Genomic DNA, 21,231 nt, shown 5'->3' on the forward strand with positions numbered 1-21,231 from the left:
ATGAGCAAAGTGGAATTTGTTTAAAGGGCTCAATGATTTCTTAAAATTGCAGGTTATTAAAAGGTTATTTTTAAGTGTGCTGAGATTGTAGTGGATACATGCTACCATGAAAACAATTTTCTATTTTAACATTTCTTCTCATATTTCTCATGTTTCTAATTTTCAGGTGTATGTTTGGGTATTAAATGAAGAGCAGGAATACAAAAGAGCTTTTGATTTGGGAGCAACTGGGGTGATGACAGACTATCCAACAAAACTTAAGGATTTTTTACATAATTTTTCAGAATAGAAAAGGAGGTACTCAGAAGCATTCAAAGAAAACATGAAAAGACCTAAGAAAAAAAATTGTTATTATTTCCCTAAGCCATTTCTGGAATGGTAAAAGGTTTAATCAGTTAAGTGTTTATTACCTCATTTTTAAGCCTGTCTGAGAATGTAGAAACTATATATTGTATATCTATTTTAAACAATATTGCATATTTTACATTTGTAAATAGTTTGTTTAGAAAGAAAACTGGTTATGAGATGTAAGTAGATGATCGATCAAGATTTCTGTATATGATGCAGTATTCTACTATTATAAGTCATTCTGAAATCAAAGACTATTGGATAAATTTGACATTAGCCTTCACTGGAATAAGATCAACTAATTAGTAAGACAGAATTATTGAAGGCCATTACAGCCATCCCAGTTGTCTTCTTATTTCTAGGTACATCTTAGTTAAAGGGGAAAAATACAGTGAAAGGAGAGCTCGGAAATCAGTGATGTACTTATCTGACAAGTTGAACATTGTTAGCAGAAAGCAGACTCCAAGAAATAACTGAAAGTTTATTACATGATCAGAAGTAAAATCTGTAGACTAAATTCGAATTTTTTGGTTGCTGTTGTCAATAGGGACATTCTATTTGGAATCTTTTTCAGGTATGTAACAATGCTACTGTGTCTTTTTTTTTTTTTTGTAAACATTAAAATTGGACTTAATTGTAAATTAAGACAAGATGCAAATAGTCACATTTTTGTTTCCTCTAAAGAAATGTACATTTTCCATTGTTGGCAATGACTAACTGTCTGGACCTACATCTAGATGTTAAATAACATCTTGAATCCTAATAATCATATGAAACTGATGAAAGTGCATATCACTGTGTCTAAAACTTATAGTATAAACCACCTCCTCCTGATCTTTAAGAATTTATTCTTCTGAATATTAGTGGAAACAGAATTTCCCAAAGCATTAGGCATCACTTTCTCAGATTTTCTGATGTGACTTCATGTAAATCTGTTTCTAATCTTTTTGACTTATTTTCGTTATCTCTCTGGGAGGTAAATATAATCTGGAACATTTGAAGTTTGCCAGCTAACAGCTACAAAGGATGATCATACTCTCCCACCTGTCCCTGGATGACATAAATGACATTTGTTTTTTTGTTTAAACTGAAATAAAATTTTCAAAAACAAAATAAGGGTTCTTCATTGGTGGTGATTTTGTTTTGCAGTCCTAATTCCAAATATGCTTTATAATTTTTTTTCAGAATTTAATGAGATGGTAAATTGATAGTGTAACTCAATACACCTGAGACTTCTCTCTAGTGTAAGGAAAATAAAACATAGAAACACTTCTATGGTAAAGAAATTGCCTCTTGGTATTTGAGTAAATAACTTGGGCAGGTAATCCATTAAATCCATCATTTTCACTTTCGCTTATAGTAATTTATGATTATAGTTGCTGGAGATCTTTTTGATCATCTTTGATATAATCCTTTTTGCAATTTCTCCTTTCCAAAGTTTGCTTTGTTATGATTTAGTTATGATGCAGTTCATATTATAGGGCCAGCATATATTTTGTGTCAATCAGTAGAAGATAAGTACCCAGCATGGTAAAGATGTTTAGAAAGTCATGTTTTAAAAGTTTGATGATTTTATAGTCAAGGTGACTTCAATTCATTTAATAAAAGCATAGTATCTATAACAGAAGAGTTATCAGATAACATCTGAATATTGCTTTTCTGATTGGGGCATCACATTTTAAAAGAGGTTAGATACCCTTTCATTTTGAGAGAGATATTGCTAGGCATTGTGTGGTAGGGAAGGCTAGAGAAGTGGTCAAAAGATGGGATTAGACCCTTTGCCTGGGATGAAGGTAGCACTAGATTTGACAGACCCAAGGACTTCCCTCGTGGTCCAGTTGTTAAGACTGCACTCCTAAAATGCAGGGGGCACGGGTTCAGTCCCTGGGTGGGGAACTAAGATCCCCACAAGCCATGAGGCATGGCCTAAAAAAAAAAAAAAAAAAAAAAAAATTTGATAGACCTATAGTCCAGCATGCCAGTAGAATCCTAAATACATGGCAGTGGACAGCAGTTGACAGGTAGGTATTTCAGTAGGCAATTGGCATGAGGGAATTTTATTTTCTTACTATCATTTTTTTTTTTTTTTTTTGGCCGCATCGCATGGCATGCGGGATCCTCCCCAGCCAGGGATTGAAACTGTGTCCCCTGAATTGGGAGCATGGAGTCATAACCACTGGACCACCCGGGAAGTCCTGCCGGAATTTGGGAATTTTAACTTGAAGTAGTAAGAGTTTCTCTGTAGGACTAGGGTCCGAGGCATGTTACCAAGGCAAAACAGGACACAAGTTACAAGAACTAGGACCCAGCTCTTGGAAAGAAGCTCATTTAATAGAACCGAAGAACAGAGTGATAACGCTGGACTAATTAGAGTAGTAAGTTGACACTGAGTCCCAGAGCTGTTCAACCTCTCATTTCTGGCTAGGACTTGTTCTAGGAATTGGGGTGTGGCCCTGGCTACAGGTGGGCATCTAGTAGCGCAACTGTGGTGAAAGAATGGCTGCAGTGGGGTAGGAAAAGAGAACATAAAACATCAATCATCGTATGTTCTAGTACGGGAAATCAGTGACACAAAATACAATGTGAACGAGTCTGCTTAGAGTTGTGCAACATGGTGGGCCTGAAAAGGTTAAAAAAAAAAATATCAGAGAATCTGCCATAGATTAAAAAAAATTTCCTTTCCAATTAAGGAAAGCCATGAATGCCAGGTTGAAGAGTTTGTTCTGAGTCAAAAGTCATGTGTCAAGTAGGTGGCTAAACTTGAGACGTTAAAAACAAGAACTGAAACTGCCAGACAATAATATAACATAATCATTTCAGTACCAAAGGGAAAATGTAAATAGCAGTCAGAGACCAGGCACCAAAACAAGATCAGGACCAAAGTGGTCAGATCAAAGGTCAAAGAGATCAGAATGCTGGAGCATACCAAAATAATTCATAAAGCCATTAGTGATGTTTAGCTTTTTCTGCCTTTTTTGTATAACACTGACAAACTATTGTTTGGAAAGTTGGATCATCCTATAAGCTGAAATAAAGATATAAGCCTAGACCAGAGAATAGTCCAGAAACCAGGTCAGAAGGCTATACAGATCCAATTAACATTAGATTGCATAAAATTTAATTTGGCAATAGTCTACAAGATGGAAACTCTTGCAGCAATCCAGGAATGAAGTAATAAGTGTCCAGAGGATAGCAGTGGCAATGTAAGTAGGGAAACAATGAATCTAAGCATCTCTGTAAGGGAAGAATTAATAAGAGTTGGTGACTAGATCAGCTTAAAAGGAGAAGAGAAAGTTCACTACTAACTCCAAAGCTGCAGGAAAATGGGGAACTTGGAGAGGGGTCCGGTTTGGTGGTAAAAATAATGTATATAGGTACTCTCTGAAATGACAGAAAGGTGTTCAAGTTTAGGTATATTAGCCCTAGGATGAAAGGATAGGTCTGGAAGAATAGATTTAGGAGTTTTGTGTACTTTATAGGTATTGCAAAGCTAGCACTTTATTTTTTATTTTTTAGCATGAATTTCAGCTGTTTTTATTTTTATTTTATTTACTTTTTAATGTTTATGTTTTTAATTTATTTATTTATTTTTATTTATTTATTTTATTTTTGGTTGCATTGGGTCTTCTTTGCTGCGTGTGGGCTTTCTCTAGTTGTGTTGAGCAGGGGCTACTCTTCGTTGTGGTGGGCGGGCTTTTCATTGTGGTGGCTTCTCCCGTTGCGGAGCACGGGCTCTAGAGCTCAGGCTCAGTAGTTGTGGCACACGGGCTTAGTTGCTCTGTGGCATGTGGGATCTTCCCAGACCAGGGATCAAACCCATGTTCCCTGCCTTGGCAGGCGGATTCTTAACCACTGAGCCACCAGGGAAGTCCCGAAGCTAGGACTTTAAAGGTGATATTAGTTCCTTCTCAGTATTCTACTTGCAATTTGAATAGGTTGCTATGCCACCAGAAATGCCACCACTTCATACCACAGTGAGACTGAACGATAACATTTTTCCCCATTCATTTATGCCCTCTTCTTTCAAAAGTAGAGAAGTCTATAAAAAAAAGGCATAATTTTAACTCATTGCTTATGAAAATAATACAAATACATTGGTCTTGTTTGCCCACTAGTTTTAAATTTTAGTTCCTTGAAGCCCCAAGACGGGGCCTAGGCAGCTTCTGCTGGGTGAGTTGGGATGGTTATGCTAAGAGGGGGCTGAGCAGGTATAGCTGGGTGTTACCCCTTCCCAGTTGACAAGAGCTGCTTCACTTTTTTCTGTTTCATATGTGAGTTCCACATAAAGTTTGACTTGAAAAAGGAGTTTTCTGCAAAAAAATTTTTTCTTTGCTTCTGTAATCTTTGATCTAAGATCTTTTCACCCTTCAGCCTTGAGTAGAACCTCTCTTTCTTCCTTCCTTCCTAACTCACTCTAATCCTTTTTCATTCAGTCAGTTCCTCAAGGGTTTATGGTCCTTTCTGGTCAAAAACTTTTCAAGAACAATGAGTTGGGGATATGAACAGGTAATCCACATATATAAAAAGTCAACAATCAAAAAATGTTTCACCTCGCTAGTAATCAAAGACCTATAAATGAAAACAACGTTGAGTGAGATACCAATTTCTAACTCTTAGAAGGGCAAGAGTGAAAGCATTGGTGAGAGGCATGCAGAAACAGGCACTCATGAACTGTTGGTGGGAATATAAATTGGCAGAACACTTTGAGGATTAATTTGACAGTATCTTTAAATATATCCTTTCACTCCAAAATTCCAGTGCTAGGAATAATATCCTAAGAAAATAGCAGGACAAGTACCCAAAGGTACATATGCATAGGGAAAAGTTAGAAATAATCTATGCAACATGAAGGAACTGGTTACATAAATTATGATAAATCCAAATAATGATATTATTAAAATATTAATGTTCTGTGTGTACTGATGTGAGATATTATTAAGTAAAAAGACTAAGCCATAAGACCATATACTCTATAATCAAAAAATATTTATATATATTCATTTAAAAAGTGAATGATAGCTACCAAAGTGTTAGTTGTGGTTTTTATGATGATGGAATTATGAGTGACTTATTTTTACTTGTCTATGTTTTCTAATTTTTCTACAATTAATAGAGATCAATTATTTTTAAAAGAATTTAAAAATAAAAGCCTTTCTAGCTACCACAGATTTGTTAGATGTCCAGGGCCTTAGCAGGTGACTTTTCTCCAAATTCTTGAGAAGAGAAACCTTTAACTGCCAACTTGGAGTTGACCAAAGAATCCAGCTTTTCTGCTTAACCACTTCTTTCCAACAAATCAGGAAAGAGGGATTATGGCTTTGCTTTGGATATGATCCAGAAATTATCTGGACCTTTTTAAAAAGTTCATAATTCCAGGCACTTCCCTGGTGGTGCAGTGGTTAAGAATCCACCTGCCAATGCAGGGGACACGGGTTTGAGCCCTGGTCCGGGAAGATCCCACCTGCCACAGAGCAACTCAGCCCGTGCGCCACAACTACTGAGCCTGCGCTCTAGAGCCCACGAGCCACAACTACCGAGCTTGCATGCCACAACTACTGAGCTTGCATGCCACAACTACTGAAGCCCGTGCGCCTAGAGCCTGTGCTCCGCAACAAGAGAAGGCACTGCAACAAGAAGCCTGCACACCGCAACTGGAGTAGCTCCCGCTCGCCGCAACTAGAGAAAGCCTGCGTGCAGCAACAAAGACCCAATGCAGCCAAAAATAAATAAATAAAATAAATAAATTTATTTTAAAAAATTCATAACTCCACAACTCAAAGACATTTACTTTTTATTAATTTTTTGCTCTATTTTCTTCTATATTTTTACAGTGCATAGTTTTTGGGGCTTCTACATGGTAATGATTACACTGTTATATGTGCTTTTACATTTTGGGGTTTTTTCCACTTAATATTACATGAACAGTTTCGCATGTTATAAATTCTTTTAAAAAGGTAGAATGCTATTTAACCGAGTAGATGTGCCATGGTTTACTGAACCATTTCCCTGTCATTGGAAATTTGTTTCCAATTATTCATTATTATAAATAATGCTGTGATGGGCATTCTTATGTATACCTCACCCCCTTATACCCAGTCATGAAATCCTAGATATCAAATCTATTTATTGATATTTCTTTTCAACCCCACTGCCACCATCCTAGTACAAGCTACCATCATCTATAGACTGGAACAATACAACTGCCTTCTTTTTTCTAAATTTAATGTAATTTATTTTGAATAGGTAATATACTCACATAGAGTACAAAAGGGTATATGGTGAAATTTCTCTTTCCCATTCCTATCCTCCAATCACTGAATTCCCTCTCTGGAGGAAGTAGGAAATCAATATGATCACATATTTATGCAGTGGGTATTTATTGAGCACCTCCTGTAGGTCAGTCACTTATTAGAGCTGGAGGTATAATGGTAAGCCAGATAGACATCATATATAGACTCATGGATCTTACATTCACTTTGAGAATACAAACAAAAAAAGTGGACAAACGTTCATTTCAAGTTGAAGCAAATATTATGGACATAAACAAGGGACTGAGATAAGGAAGAACAAAGTCAAGCTTATTCTAGGTAAAATGGTCAAGGTAGGCCTCTTTGAGGAGGTGGCATTTACACTGAGATCTAAAGCAAGAGGAATGAACCAATCAAAGAATAGGAGGAAGAGCGCTCTATGCAGATGGAAGAGCTTATGCAAAGGCCCTGAGGCAGGAAAGAGCTTGGTGGGTACTAAGAATAAAAAGAAGAGGCGGGACTTTCCTGGTGGTCCAGTGGTTAAGACTCGGCACTTCCAAAACAGCGGGCGCAGGTTCGATCCCTGGTTGGGGGACTAGGATCCCACAGGCCGCCGGGGGTGGCCAAAAAATAAAAATTAAAAAAAAAGAGGAGCAGGATGTGACTAGTGAAGAGCTTAGCTATTCATGGGAAGAAGGACACTTCCTCCCTTGTAAATGAAAAAAATCAAGGTACAAATAAAAGCAGGGCTTTGTTCTTTGTTGGTGGGAAGATTAGAGTTTTCATCCAATGGTTTCTAATTTCTCGATGACAGGTGAGACAAGGTCTTTGCTAAAACTGGGAATGGAGAAAGGGGTGCAAAAGTTTTGAGGAAACAGGAGCCTTTCTGTCATAGTCACCTTGGGAAGTGGGAATGTGTTCCTGTTAGAGAAACATAGTGGGGTTCTTGGGATGTGCTGAGTGCTAATTCGAGGCTTGAGATTCTGCATTTAAAATGAAATCAATTCAGCTGTGATTTATCAAGAGTCAAACGTGTTGATAATTTGAATTAGGAGAGTAAAAGAACTCTTGAAAAAAGTGAGTGGGGGAAAAGAGTGAGCAGAGAGTTAAGCCTTAGAATACGCTCAAAGGAAACAGAGAAGGTGTGGCCTGAGAAGGAGGGAAGTAGAGTGTCCTCAACCGCATGAAAGAAGAGAGTTTAAGAAAGTGGTTATCAGCAGTGTCCCTAATAGGACACTGAGGTCAAGGAAGGCAAGGGCTGGAAAGGATGACTGCATCTGGTTTAAAAGGAGGCCTCCTTAACTGGGGTTTATTTATCCCTATAGTTGATGGAATTGATACCAGACTGCGAGGGGGAAGAGGACTGAATGGTACTAAATGAGGCTAGTAAAAGTCAGCCACTTATTCAAAGAAACTGGAGAACCAAGACATTTGAAAAGGCAGCAGTATCAAGTGAGTTGTGTCCTAAATGGGGAGGCTTATAAATGTGTGAAAATGTGAAGGAGCTAGTGGAGAGAGACTGGAAATATTGGAGAGACAAGAATGTGGGCAAAGATCCCTTTCAAGACTGAATAGGTTGTAATTTATCCAACAAATATTTGTGAATGCCTGCCAAGCCAGGTGCTTGGGTTACAGATGTATGTAAACCATACAGAACAATTCTTGCCCTCCTTGGTATGTATGGCCTAGTCAGTAGGTAATCGAGAGCTGAGAGAGGAGGAGGAAGAGGTATCTTTCTTTCTTATACTCCAGGGTAGACTGAGAGTGTACAACACTGGCATGTTTTTGCACTTGAAAGAAAATAGAAGAACTAAAGGTAGTGTATTAGTCTGCTTGGGCTGCCATAGCAAAATACCACAGATTGGGAGGCTTAAATGACAGAAATTAATTTTCTCAGTTCTGGAGGCCAGAAGTCCAAGATCAAGGTACCAGGAGGGGTGGTGTCTGGTAAGACCTTTCTTCCTGGCTTGCAGATGGCTCCTTCTTGCTATATCCCCACATGGCCTTTTCTCTATATGCACACAGAGAGGTCTCTGGTGTCTCTTTCTCCTATAAGGCATCAGTCCTATCAGATTAGGGCCCTAGTCTTATGACCTCATTTAATCTTAATTACTTCCTTAAAGGTCCTAATTCCAAATGCAGCCACACTGAGGTTTAGAGTTTCAACATAGGAACTTGGAGGGGGGACACAATTCAGTCCATAACAGGGGGGGATGGGGGGGGTCAAAGTGGAAGAGCTGGAGATTGGTTACCTGTGGGAGGAGGTGGAGATAGGACGGGTAAATTGAGGAAATCTGAGACAGCTGGAGCAGGAAGCACTTGTAGCTGACCATGGAGGGGCTAAAATAGGAAATCTAGTGTGGCCTGGAATTGTCAGAGAGGAGCCGCTGTGTATTTCTTAGTTTCCTAGGATACCTACTTGGAGATTTACATAGACAGATGATACCAAACAAGCCCATAGGTTGTTAGAGAAGGAGAAAAAAAAAACAAACCCAAACGCCTTTTCAAACGTTTAAATTCAAATTAAGCTTCAAGTATCAGTGGGTTCAAAAGTTTTGGTATTGCTGAATAATGGTAATATGTTACATTTATATAGCTATTTCGATTTTATTCACTTTTACATACATTCTCATGTGTTTCTCACAAAAACCTGGTAGAGTAGTTGATATTATCACATCCCCGTTTTTTAGATGAAACTAAAATTGGGGGAGTTTATAAGGTCACCCGGCTAGAATTGGTGTGATTGGGTCTTCTTAACTTTTACACTCACTCTGATTTTTCTAACTTGTCTTCAATTCACTATTCAGTGCTGAGAGAAATATCAAAAACCAGGTAGAAGGGGACGTCATGATGTGATCCTATAAAAAGTAAAATTTCCAAATAAAAGCTGCAGAAGAGAAAATTCCCACATGTCAAATGTATGTACTGTTCTCTGACATGACAATTTTTTTTTAATTGGAGTATAGTTGATTTAAAATGTTGTGTTAGTTTCTGCTGTACAACGAAGTGAATCAGTTATACATATACATATATGCACTCTTTTTTAGATCCTTTTCCCATATAGGTCATTACAGATTATTGAGAAGAGTTCCCTGTGCTCTACAGTAGATCCTTATTAGTTATCTGTTTTATATATATAGCAGTGTTACTTAAACAACGTTGACAGCACCGTGGAGATGGGAATCAATGGTTGATATTCCATCACTGACCGAAACCGTTAAACATGGAAGTAAATGGAAAACTACCACCACTTTTCTGAGAAGTTCAGAAATCTCAGATAAAAACAGAAACTAATATTAAACATTTGTGAATCTAACACCCAGAACTGACATTATATTTTATTTTATATGCTTTAGTTTTTTCTAACAGAAGAAATAAAACCTTACAGGTAAAATGCTATCTGATCCTTAACCCCAGTCAGAATCTCCTTCCGGTTTGGCCAGTGGGGAGCCCTAGTATGAGTTGAGACAGAGAGAAGAGAGAGAGAATGGTACTGCTTTTCTCAGGTTCCTTTCTATAAACTCAGTTTGGGCTGACTGAGTCCTTTAACTGAAGGGCAAGCTTATTTCAAGGTGGCTCTGTCTCCAGGACACTCTCCTTCCAGGTTCCAGTAACAGCTCCCAAACTTTCTCCATTCTATGGGTGGTAAGAGCACTATTACTAGTCCTTGGACATTTTATTATCCTTGTGATTTTCTCATACCGTTGTAGATTATGTCTTATTAAATAATACTCAAACTAGTCTAATTTGAGTATGCATCTGCTTCCTATTTATTCCGTGACAAATTCACTGGGGAAGCTAGACAAAATGCAGGTTTTCAAGCCTTTGCCCCTTTTCTTTTCATTAATTCGCTTAGTTATTCATTCATTCAACAACTCTTTAAGTGCCCCATGTGTCTGGCACCAGGTAAGATGTTATGGGTACAAAGGTAACAAGACACAGTTCCTGCCTTTGAGAGAAGACACACAAGGAAGCAACTTAATCATGGCTAATAATGATGTGATAGAGGATTAAGGGAGCAGGTGGTAACTTTAGATTCAGTGACCAGGGAAGGCCTCTCTGTGGAGGTGGCATTTCAGCCTGAAACATGAGATAAAACCTGAGGGAAGGGCATTTGAGGCAGAAGAAACCACAAGTGCAAAAGGTGGGAGAGTGCTTGGTGTTTTCAAAGAGTAGAAAGGAAACCAGTGTGCTTGGAGCAACGTAAACTGGAGATGCACCATAAGGCTGGAGAGCTAGGCAGGAATCAGATGGTGTAGGGCTTTCTGGGAAGGTCATGGTAAAGAATTTGCATTTTGTTCCAAGGGCAATGAGGAACCATTAAGTATTTTAAGCAGAGGAGGGATGTATATGTTTAAAGATTATTCTTGCTGCTGAGTAGGAATAGATTGGAAAAGGACAAGATGGAAGTAGAACCACAAATAACAAATGATGATGAGGTTGTGGAGAAAAGGGAAGCCTTGTATTACATGGTTGGTGGGAATGTAAATTGGTGCAGCCACTGTGGAAATTAGTATGGAGGTTCCTCAAAAAACTAAAAATAGAGTCTGATTGGGACTTCCCAGGGGGGTGTAGTGGATAAGACTCTGTGCTCCCAATGCAGGGGGCCTGGGTTCAATCCCTGGTCAGGGAACTAGATCCCACATGCATGTCGCAACTAAGAGTTCACATGCCACAACTAAGGAGCCCATGAGCCACAACTAAGGAGCCCGCCTGCCACAACTAAGATGTCGGTGCAACCAAATAAATAAATAAATAAATATTGTATAAATAAATAAATAAAAATAGAGTATGATCCAGCAATTCCACTCCTTGGTATATATCCAAGCAAAAACACTAATTTGGTAAGATACATGCAACCCAATGTTCACAGCAGCACTATTTACAATAGCCAAGCTATAGAAGCAACCTAAGTGTCCATCAACAGATGAATGGGTAAAGAAGACGTGGTATATATATATATATATATATATATATATATATATATATATATATATACATACACAATGGAATACTTCTCAGCCATAAAAAAAGAAGGAAATTTTGCCATTTACAACAACATGGATGGACTTGGAGGGCATTATGTTTAGTGAAATAAGTCAGAGAAAGATACTGAATGTTATCATTTTTATGTGGGATCTAAAAACTAAACTAGTGAATATAACAAAAAAGGAAAAAAAAGATGGAAATAGAGATATGGCAGTGAGAGTGAAGATGGAGAGAACTGGCTGGATTTGAGATGTATTTTGGAGGTAGAACCAGTGGACTTGGTGGAGCAAGAAAGGGGAAAAACTCTAGGCTGACTGGTAGATTTAAGTTCTACAACTGGATCATTGAATGGTGGAGCCCTTTACTGAGATTGGAAAGAAACATATTTCTGGAGGGAATATGAAAAATTCTGATTCAAGTCATTCTTTGAGAAACACTATCCAGAGCCCGAGTATGCATGCTTAAAGCTCTACAAAATAACTAGACAACTCCGACCCTACTGTGGAAAAAGGAATGAAGTTAACATTTATCCAATATTTTTGTATGCCAGGTGCCATCATACCTATCATCTTATTTAATCTTTATCATAGTCCTGTGATGTTATCTCTGGTTTACAGATGAGGAAACAGAAGCTCAGATGGGTTAAGTGACTCATCAAAAAGATTGCACAGATAGTGAGGTGGTAAACTCGATATGCAAGCCTATTTCTGCAGAGACCAAGTCCAAAGCTGTTTCACCACAGAACACTGCTGTTAACAGGTGGGTTCTTTCCTCATAACTTTTGTCACTGAATTTCTTAAATATGACCATGGAAAGAGTGTGGTAAAAAGAATTAAATTAGTTCTTATGTAATTGTTTTCCTTTCTTTTCCAAGTAAGACTTTTTTTTTTTTTAAATTTATTTATTTATGGCTGTGTTGGGTCTTCGTTTCTGTGCGAGGGCTTTCTCTAGTTGTGGCAAGCAGGGGCCACTCTTCATTGCGGTGCGCGGGCCTCTCACTATCGCGGCCTCTCTTGTTTCGGAGCACAGGCTCCAGACGCGCAGGTTCAGTAACTGTGGCTCACGGGACCAGCTGCTCCGCGGCATGTGGGATCTTCCCAGACCAGGGCTCGAACCCGTGTCCCCTGCATTGGCAGGCAGATTCTCAGCCACTGCGCCACCAGGGAAGCCCCAAGTAAGACTTTTGGTTCAACAAATTCATGTTTGATATACATCAGTGCTGGTCCTCTTCCAACTGTTGTATGGTGTTACACAGGAGATTTTTTTTCATTTCCTCATTCTAACCATTTTCACCATATTATGAAATAAAGAAATTTGAGTTTTAAAAAATTCAGGAATTTCACCATTTCTCTCTTCTGCGATCTTTGAGGTCAAATATTAAAACTTACCAATGAAGAAACTACAGTTCTGTGTACTTAAGTAAAAGTTCAGATGAACTGTATAACTCTTTACAAGTTTTGCCCAGTGCCTTCTCTGTAGCTGATTTATTTCCCCTTTTCTTGGTTATATTCCTGCAGTCATCATTTTTAGGTCATGTGATTCTGAAATAAGAAACATTTAGGCAGTTTTGCAAAATGTAACAGGATACACTTGGTCCGATTAACCACTAACAGCGATCCAAATGTGATCTATCAAAAACTTAGATAAATGGTATCATCTTGGAAGAAAAATACCTCTTGGCTCAATTGGGAAATGTTGAGAAGAACTATGGCAACTTTTTTCTCAAGAAAAAATTGTCGTTTTCCAAATTCACCGGTTTTTGAAATAACTTCACCCAAACAACTTGTTTTAAAAAGTTATCATAAGAATCCGCCTGCCAATGCAGGAGACACGGGTTCGAGCCCTGGTCTGGGAAGATCCCACATGCCGTGGAGCAACTAAGCCCGTGCGCCACAACTACTGAGCCTGTGCTCTAGAGCCCGTGCTCTGCAACAAGAGAAGCCACCGCAATGAGAAGCCCACGCACCGCAACGGAGAGTAGCCCCCGCTCGCCGCAACTAGAGAAAGCCTGCATGCAGCAATGAAGACCCAACACAGCCATGAATAAATAAACAAATAAATAAATTTATTTTTTAAAAAAGTTATCAGAACCACCTCATAATCATTAGAATGACTACTATTTAAGAAAATCCAGAAAATAACAAGTAGTGAAGAGGTTGTGGAGAAATTGGAACCCTCGTGCACTGTTGGGAATGCAAAATGGTGTGACCGCTATAGAAAAAGAATAGGGCAATTCCTCAAAAAATTAAGACCAGTGTTACCTATGATCAACAATTCCATTTCTGGCTAAATATACAAAAGAATTGAAAGCAGGGACTTGTCAAGATATTTTTACACCCATGTTCACAGGAGCATTATTCACATTAGTCAAGGGGTGGAAGCAACACAAGTGGCCATCAAGAGATGAATGGATAAACAAAATGTGATATATACATACAATGGAATATTACTCAGCCTTGAAAAGGAAGGAAATTCTGCAATATGCTACAACATGGATGAACCTTGAGGACATTATGTTAAGTGAAATAAGCCAGTCACAAAAATACAAATACTGCATGAGTCCACTTAATATGAAGTACCTAGAGTAATCAAATTCATGGAGACAGAAAGTAGAATGATGGTTGCCAGGGACTGGGGCAGAAAGGAATGAGGAGCTTTTGTTTAATGGGTAGAGTTTCAGTTTTGTAAGATGAAAGAAGTTCTGGAAATAGGTGGTAGTGATGGATGTACAACAATGTGAATAGATTTAATGCCACTGAACTGTAAACTTAAAAATAGTTAAGATGGATTAAATAAAAACATGGTTTTAGAAAATAAGTTCAAAATAGATTTGATAAATTTTGGGTGGTGGATAAATAGGGTTTTCTATCTACAGTGTTATCTCCAGAGGTTACAAAGGAGCCTCTAATTTCTGCTGAAGTATACTACCTCAGTCATTTGAAAACAAACTGTGAAAGTTTATGTGTGTGTACCTGGCCAACTGACATTTTATTAAAACTCCATCCAAAACAAACAAAAATTAAGATAGCATATTTTATGCTATGTGTATTTCATCACAATTAAAAATTAAAAACAATTTTTAAAGTTATTTAGTAGGCCTAATAAGACCTTGACAGTTTGGGAAGATAAATGTTTATTTCATCTGTCTTTTTTTTGGTGGGGTTGGGGGACATGTCTTGCAGGATCTTAGTTCCCCAGCCAGGGATTGAACCCAGGCCCTCAGCAGTGAAAGCACCAAGTCCTAACCACTGGACCACCAGCGAATTCCCATTGCATCTGTCCTTAAACAAAATTGGAATAAATGGAAATATTTTAGATTTTTAATACTTTTAGAACATTAGCATTTACTGATCATCTATTCTAAGCTTACCCAAACAGAAATACTTCTATCCCCGATAGAAGAGTATTTACTCTCCAGTCATGTTCGTCCAGTGATTGAGAGTTTTCATAACTATGGGAAGCAACCCATTTCAGCTCCTTGATGTCCACTTTGGTTTGCAACTCAAATTTCTTATGCTTTGCTGCTTTGTCCACCTCTAATCTACAAGAAAATCATTTTGTTGCACTAGAGTCTTTCTATCCTGATACCACCATTTAAATGACTACACTTTATTTTTTTATTTTTATTTATTTATATTTTTAAAGAAACTGTCTCATGACAGTCTCCTAGGAGAGATGGGGAGGTGAGTGGGAGATGGCCTCAGAAGCCACTCATCCTCATCTTTGGAAGGATCACAAAGCTAAATGACTACACTTTATTAATGAATGTTCTTTCAGGGTCTGTGTTCTAACTTACATAACTTTTTTAGCATATTTTTCTTGTCTTCAGGAAACATAATAGGGTAAAAATGTTATGTTTTTTAAATCCAACAATTACAGACACACGTAGAGTAAAAAAAATGGATCTCTCATTCTTTTTTTTTTTTTTTTTTTTTTGATCTCTCATTCTTTATCTAGCTCCACATCCCAAAGATGACAATTGTCTGTCATGTGTTTGGAATATTTTCAAGTATAAACGAATCATTCCATTTTTATCACACATATCACACTATTCATATTGTTCTATAGCTTACTTTTCTCATTTTGCAATCTAGTCTGCTTTAATTATCCAAACGTATTCTATTAATGGGATATTTTGAGGCATTAGTGAAAGCATACTGTAGGCTACAACAATGCATTGGGAAGGATTTTCATGATACTGCTCTGTCTTACCTCTTCTTTATTCAAATGTGAAAATTTTCTCACAAAACAAGATTGATTTGAATAATATCTAAACCTGAGCTCTGGTAAAACAAATTTAAAATCTGGCAAATTGCTTTTGAAGAGCTCCTATAGGAAACCATCAAAGTTAATGAGTTTTACTGTATTCTGAATTTCTGGTGTCTTTCTTTTGAGTTGTTTTTTTAAAAAATATTTATTTATTTATTTGGCTGCTTTGGGTCTTAGTTGCAGCATGCAGGATCTTCGTTCTGGCGCATGGCTTCTCTCTAGCTGTGGCACTCGGGCTCTAGAGCACACAGGCTCAGTAGTTGCTGTACGTGGGCTTATTTGCCCTGCGACACGTGGGATCTTAGTTCCCCCACCAGTGATCGAACCCAAGACCCCTGCATTAGAAGGTGAATTCTTAACCACCAGGCCACTGGGGAAGTCCCTCTTTTGAGTTCTTGAAACTATTAGCACCAATTCTTGAAAAATCCCCGACCAACAGAGAAATCCTGTAGCCTCACTAGTACCCTATTTTCTTCTGAGGATATTAATTCCTTCTTCCTGCAGGACCAGGTAGAGGTCACTTCTTTGCTCCATGTTCTTCCCCTGCATTCTCTTTGAAATGGTCATATTTTGCTCCTTAACGTCTACATTCCTATGCAACTGGTATTTACTTTAGGGTCAAGTCAGAGATTCTGCCAGGCTTGGTAGAAACATCTATGACAATCCTGACATATAATGATTCAAATTGTAGGTGGAAACATCATTATGTACTCCAGGAACAAACTCTCAAGGACTGGGGGAGGATCCCCAGAGACCTTACCTTACCAGTAAAAATCTGCACTGTGCTTCCTCTTCATCAAGTTTAAGAGACTTATGGGATATAACACCCAGATGTGTGGCTCTGGATTAAATCCTGTTGTTTGTTTGTTTGTTTTTACATAAATGTATGTATGTATTTATTTATTTATTTATTGGCTGTATTGGGTCTTCGTTGCTGCTGAAGGGCTTTCTCTAGTTGTGGTGAGCGGGGGCTACTCTTTGTTGCAGTGCGCAGGCTTCTCATTGCGGTGGCTTCTCTTGTTGTGGAGCACGGGCTCTAGGCATGTGGGCTTCAGTAGTTGTGGCTTGCAGGCTCAATAGTTGTGGCTCATGGGCTTAGTTGCTCCATGGCATGTGGGATCTTCCCAGACCGGGGATTGAACCCGTGTCCCCTGCATTAGCAGGTGGATTCCCAACCACTGTGCCACCAGGGAAGTCCCTAAATCCTGGTTTTGATAAACCAGCTGTAAAGGCCATTTTGAGGTTGGTAAAATTTGTATATGGGTATTAAATGAGATGAAGAATTATTGAAATGAATAGGTAGAGGTTAATAAATTGATGGTCATAAAGCAACATGTATATAATCCCATTTGGTAAAAATGCATATATCTATATATCTTTCCATAGAAAAATATCTCAAAAGGATGTACAGGACTTCCCTGGTGGTCCAGTGGTTAAGACTCCGTGCTTCCACTGCAGGGGCCGTGGGTTCAATGCCTGGTCAGGGAAGTTCTGCATGCTTGTATGGTGCAGCTAAAAAAAAAAGAATATACACTAAGGTAATCTTTGGTTGTGTTAGTATAACGTTTTTGTATTTTCTACAATGCTCATAAACTGATTTTGTATAGCAGAGCCTGTGCTCTGCAACAAGAGAAGCCACCACAATGAGAAGCCCGCACACCGCCACAAATAGTAGCCCCCGCTCACCACAACTAGAGAAAGCCTGCATGCGGCAACAAAGACCCAATGCTGCCAAAAATAAAGATAAACTAAAAAAAAAAAAAAAAAAAAAAAAAAAGAGAATAAAATTCCTAGGACTAAACCTAAGGAGGTAAAAGACCTGTACTCAAAGAACTATAAGACAATGATGAAAGAAATTGAAGAAGACACCAAAAAATGGAAAAATATACCCTGCTTATGAATTGGAAGAATTAGTATTTTTAAAATGACCGTACTACCCAAGGCAATCTACAGATTCAATGCAATCCCTGTCAAAATACTAATGACATTTCTCACAAAACCAGAACAAATAATTCTAAAATTTGTATGGAAACACAAAAGGTCCCAAATAGCCAAAACAATCTTGAGAAAGAACAAAGCTGGAGGTATCACACTCCCTGATTATGAACTATACTACAAAGCTACAGTAATTAAAACAGTTTGGTATTGACACAAAAACAGACACGTAGGTAAACGGAACAGAATAGAGAGCCCAGTTGAATGGGCAATTAATCTATGACAAAGGAGGCAAGAATATACAGTGGGGAAAAGAAAACCTCTTCAATGAATGGTGTTGGGAAAATTGGACAGCTACACGCAAAAGAATAAAACTAAACTATTTTCTCACACCATACACAAAAATAGATTTTAAATGGATTGAAGACTTAAATGTAAGATGTGAAACAATGAAAGTTCTAGAAGAAAACATAGGCAGTAGGCTCTTTGACATTGGTCTTAGTGATTTTTTTTTTTTTTTGGATATGTCTCCTCAAGCAAGGGAAACAAAAGCAAAAATAATCAAATGGGATGACATCAAACTAAAAAGCTTTTGCACAGCAAACTACAACAAAACAAAAAGGCCACTTTTTAATGGGAGAAGATATCTGCAGATAATATATCTAAGAGGTTAATATCCAAAATATACAAAGAACTCATACAACTCAATATCAAAAAAATAAACAACCTGATTAAAAAATGGGCAGAGGATCTGAAGAGATATTTTTCCAAAGAAGACATACAGATCGCCAACAGATGCATGAGTGTCCTTGCTCAACATCACTAATCATCAGGGAAATGCAAAACCACAATGAAATATCGCCTCATAACTGTCAGAAGGCTGTTATCAAAAAGGCAACAAATAACAACCGTTGGCAACAGATGTGAAGAAAAGAGAACACTCATGCACTGTTGGGTGGGAATGAAAATTAGTGCATCCACTATGGAAAACAGTATGGAGATTCCTCAAAAAATTAAAAATAGAACTACCATGTAATCCAATAATTTCACTCCTGGATATTTATGTGAAGAAAATGAAAACACTAATTAGAACAGATATATGCACCCCTATGTTCATTGCAGCATTATTTACGATAGCCATGATGTGGAAGCAACCTAAGTACCCATCAATAGATGAATGGATAAAGGTGTAGCATATATATACAATGGAATATTATTCAGCCATGAAAAAGGAATGAAGTCTTGCCATTTGTGACAACATGAATGGACCTAGACGGTATTATGCTAAGAGAAATAAGTCAGACAAATACTATATGATTTCACTTATATGTGAAATCTAAAAAGTAAAACAAATGAACAAACATAACAAAACAGAAATAGAGTCATAGATACAGAGAATAAACAGGTGGTTGCCAGTGGCAGGGGAGGGGAGGAAAGAAATAGGTGAGGGAGATTAAAGGTACAAATTTCTAGTTGCAAAATAAATGAGTTATGGGTATGAAATGTACAGTGTTGAGAATATAGTTTATAAGTATGTAATATCTTTGTATGGTGACAGATTGTAACTAGACTTATTGTGGTAATCATTTTGAAATGTATAGAAACATGAAATCACCATGTGTAACAGAAACTAACATAGTGTTGTAGGTCAATTATACTTCAAAAACAAACTCATATAAAAGGAGATCAGGGCTTCCCTGGTGGCTCAGTGGTTAACAATCCGCCTGCCAATGCAGGGGACACGGGTTCAAGCCCTGGTCCGGGAAGATCCCACATGCCATGGAGCAACTAAGCCCGTGCGCCACAACTACTGAGCCTGGCTCTAGAGCCCACAAGCCACAACTACTGAAGCCCGTGCACCCAGAGCCCATGCTCCGCACCAAGAGAAGCCACCGCAACAAAGAGTAGCTTCTGCTCGCCGCAACTAGAGAAAAGCCCACGCGCAGCAACAAAGACCCAATGCAGCCAAAAACTAAAAAAAAATGGAGATCAGATTTGTGGTTACCTGAGGTGGCGAGGGTTGGGGGGATTGGATGAAGGTAGTCAAATGGTAAAAACTTCCAGTTATAAGATAAATAAGTACTAGGGATGTAATGTACCACATGATAAACACAACTAACACTGCTATATGTTACATATAAAAGTTGTTAAGAGTATAAATCCTAAGAGTTCTCATCACACGGAAATTTTTTTTCTATTTTTAAAAATTTGTATCTATATGAGATGGTGGATGTTCACCAAACTTACTGTGATAATCATTTCATGATGTATATAAGTCACATCATTGCTGTGCACCTTATACATAGTGCTGTATGTCAATTATACCTCAATAAAACTGGAAGAAAATAAAATCAAAAAGCAAAGAAGAAAATTGATACTTTTGACTATATAAAAATCAAATCTTCTGGAATTGTATGATACATGAGTTATATCCCAATGAAGTATTAAAAATTTAAATTTCCTATGTGTCCAAAAATACCCTCAAGTCAAACTGTGAAAAATATTTGCAGCACATATGGTAGCTGAAGGATTAAGTTCTTTAGTGTACGCAGAGCTCATACAAATCGTGAAAAAAAAAATCCAAAAGAAATAGCAGCAAATAATATAAATAGACAAGTTAGAGAAAATCAAAAAACTTTGAAAGTAAATGTTTTGTTTTAAACAAAAAGTTTTAAAGGTATTTGATCTTTAGAATTTATCCATGCTGCTTTTCATCCCCAGAGCCTCCAATCCTACTTGATCTTTTAATTGCCTGATATCTTTGCCATTTTACTCTCTGGTTAGTTTAATTAATTGGAACCTGAGTTAATGAGATGCCAGTGTGACTTTGAGCCCCATCAGAATTTGCCACTTCTTGAGGAGAAGAACTGTTTCATATCACTGAACTCTGGCAAGCTGCTTCACAAGTGTATGCCATTATTCTCAGAAAATCTGAGAGAAATGTGGTTGGGTCGTTGCAAACTGCTGAGAAAGCTCTAAGCACAATATCCAACTGATATTGTTATAAAATTATCTTCAAAATAATAGGCATCAGCACTACCAGCCTTGGAGTGACATTTTTCCTTAAAAGCGCACATTCAATTTCCTTTATTTATTTTTTTAATTTTTTTTTGGTTGCACCACGCAGCTTGCAGGATCTTATTTCCCCAGCCAGGGATTGAACCCGTAGCCCCTGCATCAACTCTTGACTCTAATAAGAACCATTGTAATCTGAAGTAATTTTTTAAAAAGTGCTTCACAGAGGAGTTGAGAAGTGCATTTTTTCCCCCCCGCTGTACGCGGCTTGCAGGATCTTAGTTCCCAGCCTTCGGCAGTGAAAACACAGAGCCCTAACCACTGGACCACCAGGGAATTCCCTCAATTTCCTTAATTTAATACACACATGTGGAGTGTCTAACGTGTATAAAACTCTGTGGTTGGACCCTACCCTCAGGAAAATCAT

The 21,231-nt window shown here is 37.9% G+C and overlaps 2 protein-coding genes across 3 annotated transcripts in view; both read left to right on the forward strand.

Moving 5' to 3' along the window:
* GDPD1 (glycerophosphodiester phosphodiesterase domain containing 1) overlaps positions 1–6,169 on the forward strand; it is a 53,475-nt gene extending 47,306 nt beyond the window's left edge. For both annotated transcript variants that reach the window (XM_082440082.1, XM_082440083.1), the window contains exon 10: positions 167–6,169. In XM_082440082.1, coding sequence (XP_082296208.1) covers positions 167–289 — 123 coding nt within the window. In that variant the 3' untranslated portion in view covers positions 290–6,169. The remainder of the gene's footprint in view (positions 1–166) is intronic.
* PRR11 (proline rich 11) overlaps positions 1–21,231 on the forward strand; it is a 276,060-nt gene that overhangs the window by 83,937 nt on the left and 170,892 nt on the right. The window lies entirely within an intron of this gene.

The sequence above is a fragment of the Balaenoptera physalus genome (genome assembly GCF_965194825.1).
Source record: "Balaenoptera physalus genome assembly, chromosome: 20".
In the NCBI taxonomy this organism is placed as follows: domain Eukaryota; kingdom Metazoa; phylum Chordata; class Mammalia; order Artiodactyla; family Balaenopteridae; genus Balaenoptera; species Balaenoptera physalus.